We start from the raw sequence: 11,004 nt of genomic DNA on the forward strand, positions 1-11,004 counted from the left end.
GCCCCCGGCTAGGGTTCTGAGCACTATTTAGTCGCCTTTTACGACAAGCTTAGCGCTGCTGCAGGCCTATTCTTTTAACACCCGGACCTGCACGGGGCCAGATGAAAGAAAAGTTGACAATTCTGAATGAAAAGTCATCACGTTTGACGTAAAGTTTGGTCAATAGTTTTCCTTTACCATCGATTTCTAAGTGTGGGTCAAGATATGAGGCTGACTTCACAATGTCTGTAGTATCCTTTATCTCAAGTTCTTTTGGGTAGATGCGATGTATCAAATTTAGGATTGTTTAAAGATAATACGTCATCTATATAGCGGAAACTGAGATTAAAGGATCTAGCCATTTTTTTTTCTGATCAGATCAGCTATAAAGTCAGCCTCATAAAAGTGAAGGAATAGGTCAGCAAGTAAAGGAGCACAATTTGTTCCCATTGGAATGCCGACCGTTTGTTGAAAAACACGTCCACCACACTGGACAAGTATGTTGTCGATTAAAAATTCCAGCATTTTGTAAATATCTTCCTCTGTATATTTGGAAGATGATTTGGAATTATTTCTTACAAAGTATGAGGAATCTCTACCAAGAACTCAATATATGTGTATCTAGGTGTACCATCTTTTTTGGAAAAACAACGATGTATAATGTTTTTAAGTCGGGATTTTAACTGAGTAAGGGGAATAGAAGTATACAGTGTTGAAAAATCATAGGTTTTAATGCTATTATATTCAGATAATAGCCTTGAACTTATTGTCTCCAAAAGATCTTTCGAATTTTTCAGGATCCACATTGAATTAATACCACTACGGGAGTAACAAGTGTTGTGGTAGGACTGCAGACCCTCTTTGACAGTTGTGAGTGTAGAAGTTAAAAGTTTTGAAAGAGGTTTGGTGGTACATTTTGCAGATCCAGCTATGAAACGTTGTTTGTATGGATTCTTGTGAAGTTTACGAATCCAGTACATAGACGGTAAATCACAATCATCGTCCTTGGTAGAGAGACCAAAAAGAGGATAGCACAGATTTATGGTAATGGAAATGAATGTTTATTTTCAATGTATGAAGTACATGTACTATTATTTTGGCATATCAGAATTAAGGGAAATGTATTTTTGTTTAAATTTTTCTTTTATCATTACAGATGCCTGAATTTTGGTGCAGGCCCAGGTGTAAAAGAGTAATCAAGGGAACCAAGGTTCTAGCGATAATAAAAATAATGTTATCCAGGGACAAAGACCAGACATGGAAAACAGACATACACAAAAAAGAAAAGGCGACTAAAAGTGATCAGAACCCTGGCAAGGGGGCTAGGACGCTCTGCCTACTGAGCAACTAGATTGTGTGCCCCAGGTGGTGGAATGGGTACCCCTGGGATTTATCATGCTGGGGTCGTTAGGCCATAATACGGAAAGCCCAACTGCAAACCATAGTAGTGCACCGTGTTTATGAAAGATGCCTCGCACGTTAAAGAACCCTACTGTATTCTATCGTGTAGGAACCTTAGGGATTCGCCACAGGAGGCTAAATTGCCCGACCCTACCCATATCACCCTTTTTCTAGTGGCTCGCCCGAATATAGATGAAATATTGCTGCTCGGGCGTTAAATCCAAACAATCAATCAATCAATTATTTCTAGTGGCAATCAAATTTCGTCAATCCCATTTTTGATATCATCGTCATTTCATGTTCATCGCCTGAATATAGCTTAAATATTGCTGTTCGGGCGTAAAACACCAACAATCAATCAATCAATATTATCAATGTTAAATTCAAATGTTGTTGACATGTAAAGGTATTTAATAGTATGGTCAGTTTATTAGAAAATATCCCATTGTTAGATTGGAATACCTTTTGATGTCTTGAGCCTCTTGTCCAAATGCAATCGCTACGATCATGATTTTTGATAAAAGTAAATAGTGACAATCATTTTTGATGTTAGAAACTTTGTAAATAGGTAATGTGTGTACAGGGAATAAACCTTTTAGTGTTGAATTAAACTGGGGCACACAACCCAGTTGTTCTGTGGGCAGACTGCCCTAGCCGCCGGCTGGGGTTCTTAGCACTATTAAGTTGCCTTTTACTATCAGAAAAGTTGCAATGACAAGCTGGTGTTACAGAGTGACCAGACTCCTAGACCTGCTTCCACCTTTGGCGAGGCAGGTACATGTAACAACAAACCATTGTTACAGTGACTTTCCTACAACCATGACACTCTTTTGTTACCAATCTACTGAAAAAATACAAAGGATTGACAAAGCTATTGGGACATTTAAACTGACCAGTTGCTATAGTAAGAGTTGATTTATGAAAATGTACCTGGTCAGGTGTAAGGCAGCCAATACTTGCTATATTTCACATCATATAAAATTTTTCTCACAGTGTGTTATGAGGGAACTTAATGTGTTTTTTTTACATAATTGGTATTTTTGTTGTTTAGTTATTGCATTTAGCAATTGATAGAAACATATTCAATGTATTTTTTGTACTAGCTAACACAGGAAAAGTACTAATGTGAAAAACTATTGGTTGCGAATATTGTTTATATTTTTTCAAGAAAAAAAGCTTTAAACCCACAGGTCCCCAAGTGGATAGCAAATATGAAATGGCAAATTGAAGTAAAATAGTAACATTTTGATGGAATGAACAATAACTTGAAGTTACAATGGTATGCTACTATTTATTTGAATTGTCCCATCTCAAAGCTGAATCCATTGAATACTGGTTTTTAAATATATGCATTAAAATATACTCATTCAAAGTATCTACTTTAACAATAGTTCGGATTCTTATAAATTTCTTACACATGTTTTCATATTATTTAAAATATACATGTACAAAATGTATATATAGTTCTGATGAAATTTAATGCACTAGGTTTCTGAGCACTACTTAGTCGCCTTTTACGACAAGCTTAGCGCTCCTGCAGGCCTATTCTTTTGACACCCGGACCTGCAAGGGGGGCAAAATAAACATAAAACACGTCACTTTTTGGCCCTTTAAGGGCAATAACGTAAATAAGTCATCCTCCAGAGACATTTGTATGCTTTATAATCAAAATCATTTCACAGATTGCAGTGACTTGGTAGCTTTCCAATTTATTATTCAGCAATAATATTCCCCAACCAGTGATAAAGATTGTTTTTAAATGCCTTGATAAACTTTTTTCAGGAAAAATTAAAATTAAAAAAATATAAAATAACAAACAACAAACACATTCACTTGTATTTTATTTCAGTTTTATTCTATAAATGAAAAATACTGTGAATATCAGACTAAGATAGACAAGCTCTCTAATACCTAATTGTGAATACATTCATGAATCTGAGCATTCAGTTTAGTTTGAGAAAGGGAAGCATTGTTATATCTGGCTAATTTCACATCAATATTTATTAACGCAATTATAACCTCCTCTCCTAAATCCAAAACCAAGGCGGAATACACACTGCAAAAAAAGACAAAGGAAACTGTTATGACCTTTTAATGATACCAACATTGCAAAAGGGTGGAACAAAAACAAAAATAAATTGACCACAACCAATGTTACTGATATAATTTGTGTTTTTTTCTTCAGAGGGACGAAGTCGTACTAACATTTCACTTTGTTAAAAATGCACTGCTATTTTATATCGATGATTTTTCAATCAACGCCACATAGCTAGACTTTTCTATAACACACGCTGTACATGTACGTCTGCGTTCTATATTAAAAGAAACAAAAATCAACGAGTTTGAGTAATAGACCCGTAACCGCTTCCTAATGTAATACGATTAAAAGCTCTGCTATAAAATCACAGGGCATAAGCGCAGACTACTATAAACCCGAGATGCTGTTTTCAGTGTATTTACAAATTTACAGAAGGGTGGAGTTTAGAATCGACTGTAGCAAAGGTGAAAAGCTTTGAAAAAGCGAATAAACCCTCTGCGCAAATAAAAAAAATTGGGAGTAATTCCTGAGCATCTGGATAGTCCTTAGTTTAATCGATTTAATGACTTAACGTATTCTTCTCTCTCGGCGTCACAAGATATGAAAAAAGAGTAATCAAGGAAACCAATGCTCTAGCTTAATCAAAAGAGCCCCGTGCAGGTCCGAGTGTCAAAAGAATAGGCTTGCAGCAGCGCTAAGCTTGTCGTAAAAAGGCGACTAAATAGTGCTCAGAAACCTAGCCGGGGTCTAGGCGCTCTGCCAAAGAGCAACTGGGGTGTGTGTGTTCCCCATGTGGTGGAATGGGGTACCTCTGGCGTGTTACATGCTGGGGTTGTCAGGCTATAATACGGAAAACCTGACCGCCAACCATGGTGGTGTACCGTGTTGGGAAAGATGCCACGTTCCTCGCACGTTAAAGAACCCTGTTGTTGTATTCGATAGCAGTAGGAACCTTTGCGCTCCGCCACAGGAGGCTAAATTGCCCGACTCATCCCTCCCTTTTAACTTGTTTGTTTGTTTGTTTGTTTGTTGGATTTTAACGCCCGAGCAGCAATATTTCAGCTATATTCAGACGATGAACATAAAATTGATGATAAAATGAACATGAAATAATGATGAAATGAAAAAGGGATGGGACACAAGGGCTATGGGGTCGACAAATTTTGATTTCCACTGGAAACGGGGAGAGGTGGGTAGGGTCGGGCAATTTAGCCTCCTGTGGCGGAGCCCTGTGGTTTCTACTCCGGGAGAATACCACAGTAGGGTTCTTTAACGTGCGAGGGACGTAGCATTTCTCCAGACACGGTGCACCACTATGGTTTGCGGTCAGATTTTCCGTATTATAGCCTGACAACCCCAGCATGTAACACGCCAGGGGTACCCCATTCAACCACCTGGGGCACACATCCCAGTTGCTATGTGGGCAAAGCGCCCTAGCCCCAGGTTAGGGTTCTGAGCACTATTTAGTCGCCTTTTACGACAAGCTTAGCGCTGCTGCAGGCCTATTCTTTTGACACCCGGACATGCACGGGGCCTTTTATCTTGTGGCAATCAAAATTTGTGGACTCTTTATCCTTGTGTCCCATCCCTGTTTTCATTTCACCATCATCATTTCATGTTCATAGACCAGACATGGAAAACAGGCATAAACAACAAAGAACATAAAGTAACTAAAATATTACATACAAAGTAACAAAAGCAAATGAGCAACACGGGACTACACTGAAAACTGTGATAATGGACCAGATGGATCGCAAACCATAGTGGTGCACCGTGTTGGAAAAAATGCCACGTTCCTCGCAAGTTAAAGAACCCTACTGTGGTATTCTCTCGGAGTAGGAACCATAGGGCTCCGCCACAGGAGGCTAAATTGTCCGACCCTACCCAGCTCTCCCCATTTCCAGTGGCAATCAAAATTTGTCGACCCCATTATCCTTGTATCCCATCCCATTTTTCATTTCATCATCATTTCATGTTCATTTTATCATCCACTTCATGTTCATTGCCTTGATATAGCTGAAATATTGCTGCCCTGGCGTTAAACACCAACAATCAATCAATCAATCACTTTCTAGAAACACCCTCAGAGTTTCTCATAAAAATCACTTTTCATGGCGCCGATGGATACACCGTAACGAACCACGAGTTCATGATGGCGACCATAAAACTTCTGTAGTGAGAAAGGTAACCATGAACAAGTCAGCACATATTTCAGGGAAGGCAGCCATTAACTAATCTTTTCGGAACTGTTTGAAGGGTCTTCAATGCAGCAAATACCGAAAGTACGAATGGGCTAGGGAAATCTATGAACTAAAATAAAACCGAGAGTAATCAAGGAAACCAAGACTCAAGCGGAAATCAAGCGAATATACTCCAAGGATAAAGATTACACAGAAAAAATAGACACAGCGAAGAAAGAAGAATATGAAACAACAAAAATGAAACTTACAAGGAAACAAAAGTAAATGAGGAACCCGGACTCCACTAATACTTGGTTCATGGACCAGGTGCATCGGGGGTAGCTCCCCCTACTTTTCTAGAAAAAAAAACAAAAGTCACTTCCGGGATGAGAAAATGAAAACTATGACACGGTGAACAAATCGGTTCTCATGGTGCAGATGGATACAACATAATGATCCACCTATACACTGATTACCTTGATTACGACCTCTCAAGTGACGACTTTAATCATATAGAATCATAACCTTGTTCCAGATGCTTAATTGTCAGAAGTGTAGCATGGTTGTTTCAGCAAGCTCTGCATAGCATAATGCACAGGTTGTGTAGGTCAAGATTTGAGGCTGACTTCATATTGTCTGTAAGATCTGGCTAAATAATGTTCCTTCTTTAAAATCTGATGCGTCATCCGCATGGTTGTGAAAGAATATGTCAACAAGGAGACGAATTGGAATGACAACCGTATATTGAAAAACACGAATATGGCTCAATACGTTTAGTAACTGGCACTGAAAATCATAAATTATTTCAGTTTTCCTTTTTTACCTTTTCAATTTTGTATATTGATTCTGTCCCAGTTCAACTGATTGATTTTTCAACATTGTATACTTCTATTCCCAATACTCAGTTAAAATCCAACTAAAAAATAATACATCGTTGTTTCTCCAAAAAGATGTTGCACCTAGATACAAACATATTGTTCTTGGTAGATATTCCTCATGCTTTTTAAAAAAAAATAATTCCGAATCATCTTCCAAACATACAGATGTTTTCAAAATGCTGGAATTTTTTATCGGAAACATATTTGTCTCGTGTGGTGGACGCGCTTTTCGGGAAACGGTCGGCATTCCAATGGGAACAAATTGTGCTCCTCTACTTGCTGACCTATTCCTTCACTCTTATTAGGCTTGCTTCATAGCTGATCTGATTCGAAAGAAAGAACATCCTTTAGCTAGATCCTTTAATCTCAATTTCTGCTATACAGATGACGTATTATCATTAAACAACCATAGTTTCGGGAATTTGATACGCCACAAAGAACTTGAAATAATGGATACTACCAGACACTGTGAAGTCAGCCTCATATTTTGACCTACACTTAGAGATTGATGGTAAAGGAAAACTATTGACCAAACATTACGACAAACGCGATAACTTTCCTTTCATCTGTGGTACGCTATATGGTATGAGTAGGAAGTTTATACCATACAAGAGCTGTTACAGGTTTCCCGGAGCTCCAAATTGCAACAGAAGCATTTTAAATCAGTTTCTACATTCTTGTGAATTTGTACGATTTTTTTTAAATTTATGACCAGCGGCCAACAATATGTTCCCCAACATCGTTGGGAAAACACAACTACATGTAGATATACATCACCGGATTAAGAAGGACAAAGTAGTTTTAAAGTATGTATTGTTTTTTTATGTTTCTAATAATATTTGTCAGTAGATAACTTGTCTAGTATTGGTAATAAATAATTATTGTGTACCTTGGTAGAAGATCGACATTTATGTGTCCCTCTGAAATGGTTTAGGAAAACATCGCGCTTCCTTTCGTTCAAATCACATTGGTTGACATCAATATTGGTCAAGTCTATATCCACTGTAGCTACACCTCTAAAATTGTCATCAGACGTGTTAAGGATGGTGATATGTCTTGTCAAATTTAGAAAAAAGATCACTTTTTGAAAATTGAACTATGAATAACTAAATGGTTAACAACAAAATATTAACAGTTGTGTTAAGTAACTAACATGTTACTCTATCCTTCGGTCAGAGTAAAATACATCATTAATTACATTTTTAAAAAGTGAATGATTAATTCCACAAAGAGCCGTATATATTTAAAAATGCTCGACAAACTCTATTTAACATATTATGAAGTTCAAGTTATTTTTATTAAGTCAAAACTTCTAAAAAGAGGCGATACATGTACACTCTTGCTTTAAATAACTTATCGAAGGCAAACAGTTAAATTGGCATTTAACACTGCCTCTCCTGAATTTCCTTTGCCAAATATTTGAGCTGAAAAACTAACCATCCATACATTACCACCTCCACAATCAAAATATGGTCTCGTCCAATATCCACCTTTTCTCGTTGCATAAAACGTAGTTTCTTCTTCTATGACATTATTTCTGAGAAAAAAGTTCACTTGATCAAAAAATACGAACAGTACTAACCTTTTTCAAACAAAGATTAGTCATTACAATATATAAAGTAACTTTCAATGTATGCTATGGTACAACTAACAAAGCAAAGGCATGTTCTTAAACATGGACAAATTAAAGATATTTTTAAAAGAGCGCATTAAACCCTTGGTGTAGTATAAGACTTGTTGTACGTGTGTATTATAATAAGTCACTATGTAACAGTAGCAGATTTAAATATTAACAAACTTAACAACTTGAATTGGATCACTAGCAAACTATTAAACGGTTTCTAGTAAAAATTAGAAAAAAAAATCCCTACGGACTGAATCTTAGAGTGATAGACTTTTGAAGAAAAACATCATTTGATATCAAAGATATACATATATACCCTTTATCTGTTGTTATCTGTATGCTCTTAACATTTTCCCACTTTCTGGCGGCGAGAACCTTATAATATTCATAGGTCTGGAAGTTGTTTGTAACTATATTCGTTCTAAGAATACCTTCAATAGTCCGTTGCGGGGATAAAACAGTTAGGATTGTTATTACACCAGGTACTAAAACAACACCTACGCCAAACACACCAGGAATACCAGTGGTGACTGCATTACTCACGAAATTGTAAAACGCGTCATCTGGCAACCCGTCCAAATTACCACCTAGTTTATTATGTCTCGATGTAAAATAGTTGGCATTCATTAAAGTATAATGAATAGTTAATTCAGAAACCCAAGACGGAACCAGCACCCAGTTGTCTTTATTTACGCTGCAAATCAAACTGAAAATTTCCTCAGCCTCTTGATTACTTTTAACTGCATCTACATTGTAATGATTATTATCCGTTAGTACTTAGACAATCGTTGTATTTATATTTTAAGTTCTACAATTACAACTTTGGTCTGAAAGGATATGATTGTAATAAAAACAATATGGAATAACTTATTAAATGCAAATATAAATCGCTAAGAAACTTTGAAATTCGTTTTAATTGCTTATGGTTAAAATAAAAAAAAAACTCTTTTGTTATATAGATGATCACAAAACTGTTGAAATCCTCAATTTAATACGTATTTATATTTATTAAATATGAAAAAAATCTTTACTTTGAATTACCTACGGCGGAAAAGTCAGCCAATCCTAATGAACACATGTGCAGCATGCGCCACATGTTTAAAAGATTTTTACCTCACGATCTGGTAGGACATCCTATGCCTTGTTTATATAACAAAGACAAATCCGATTGCACGTAAAGATAAATATTTTAGATTTGTTTAGGGCAAGTGTGATCGTTAATATTCTCTCAACTAAATATGGTATAAAAAAACAAAAACAAAAAAAAACATGAAAATAAAAATTACATTCAATTAAAAACCAAGGCTGAATCGCGCGTAATATTTAAGTAATGTAATTACATATGTACCTGTGACTTTAATTAATTTTACACATTGTTCATTTTTAGTATACATATCTTGATTCCGCGTAAGAAGCATGTGCGCATTCATGTAGGTTGTTTTATACAAAAAAACTGATAACTGGTCCTATCAGGTTAGACACTGTATATCGGCAAATGATTTCTAGGAAGGTTGTCTCATGGACACAAATCTTTATTTTATCTTGAAAGAAATCTGTAATTAAATTTAACATAAATTGTGTAACAAATTATCTTTGCATTAACGTCCCCATATCTTTAGCACATAAAATATTTTAAATATAAAACACTACGCTAGACAGCCTGAGCTACTCTCTGCAAGCCGTTTAGGTTTTTCTGGCAAAGTCAATCGAAGCTTTAATGCTATTCAGCGATAGAAGTTACTTATACACATTTTAGTTTTTTACGGAAAATGTTACCTGAATATAATTACAGTATGATATATATAAAACCATTTTTGTTCGCCTCAGAAAAATGACTTTGCTAGTTTGGACTTCCGAATGGGAAAAAAATTATCGATTCAAATGCCATATATATTTCATAATTTATTGAATTTAAGCCGAATTGATTGACTGATTGATTGTTGGGGTTTAACGTCCGAGCAGCAATATTTCAGTTATATTCGGACAATGAACATGAGATGGATGATGAAATGAACATGAAATGATGAAATGGAAAAAAGGGATGGGACACAAGGACAGTAGGATCGACAAATTTTGATTGACACAAGATAAAAGGGAGGGATGTGAAGGGTCGGGCAATTTATCCTCCTGTGGCGGAGCGCGAAGGTTCCTTCTCCTATCGAATACCACAGTAGGGTTCTTTAACGTGCAAGGAACGTGACATCTTTCCCAACACGGTGCACCACTATGGTTTGCGGTCAGGTTTACCGTATTATAACCTGACAAGCCCAGCATGTACATGTAACACGCCACGGGTACCCAATTCCACCACCTGGGGCACACATCCCAGTTGCTCTGTGGGCAGAGCGCCTATCCCCCGGCTAAGTTTCTGAGCACTATTTAGTCGCCTTTTACGACAAGCTTAGCGCTGCTGCAGGCCTATTCTTTTAACACCCGGACCTGCCCGGGGCTTAAGCCAAATTTGTTACTTTACCCAAATGTTAGAATATAGCAGTCTTTGGTTGGAAGTTAAGTTTCCCCATGAAATATATACGAAGATAGACTATTTGACGTGTATAAAATTGGATTTAAAATGAAATACAAAAACTGATACGGAAGAAAAACTCAATTTTGTAAACAGCTTGAAGTTCTAATAATACTGTATGATGAACTGTAAAGATCACTTTCACAAATCCAATCCACCCTTTTTGATATTGGATCAATGAATAAAAAGCATCAAACTGGATGTCTGACAATATTAATCTAATGCCAGATTAAATTGGTACCAACACTGCATACAAATTTTCATATAATTTTCTCAAAAAAGTGCAGCCCTAGGTGCTAGGGCGCCCAGGCTATTTAGTCGTCAATTTACAAGCTCAGCGCTACTGATTGCCTATTCGTTCGACACCCGGATCCGCCCAG

At 36.7% G+C, this 11,004-nt stretch overlaps 1 protein-coding gene across 1 annotated transcript; it reads right to left on the reverse strand.

The window, feature by feature from the left end:
- Positions 1-3,234: 3,234 nt before the first annotated feature.
- On the reverse strand, positions 3,235-10,928 carry LOC148627521 (uncharacterized). Its single transcript, XM_088564669.1, has 4 exons — positions 8,417-10,928; positions 7,914-8,013; positions 7,366-7,492; positions 3,235-3,436 (listed from the first exon to the last, which is right to left on the reverse strand). The coding sequence occupies exons 1-3, from the start codon at positions 8,725-8,727 to the stop codon at positions 7,454-7,456; spliced, it is 450 nt and encodes a 149-aa protein (XP_088420795.1). The 5' UTR covers positions 8,728-10,928; the 3' UTR covers positions 3,235-3,436; positions 7,366-7,453.
- Between the last annotated feature and the right edge of the window lie 76 nt (positions 10,929-11,004).

The sequence above is a fragment of the Perna viridis genome, chromosome 1 (genome assembly GCF_037379345.1).
Source record: "Perna viridis isolate PV_CMFRI_1.1 ecotype Kerala chromosome 1, ASM3737934v1, whole genome shotgun sequence".
Lineage (NCBI taxonomy): Eukaryota > Metazoa > Mollusca > Bivalvia > Mytilida > Mytilidae > Perna > Perna viridis.

Excerpts from the sequence above, each read along its gene's own strand:
- LOC148627521 (XM_088564669.1), bottom strand. The coding sequence starts at position 8,727 with ATGAATGCCAACTATTTTACATCGAGACATAATAAACTAGGTGGTAAT. Across the intron at positions 8,014-8,416 it reads CAGATAACAACAGATAAAGG|AAATAATGTCATAGAAGAAG; the intron begins GTATATATGTAT and ends CTTTTTTCTCAG. Across the intron at positions 7,493-7,913 it reads GAGGTGGTAATGTATGGATG|AGGTGTAGCTACAGTGGATA; the intron begins GTTAGTTTTTCA and ends TGACAATTTTAG.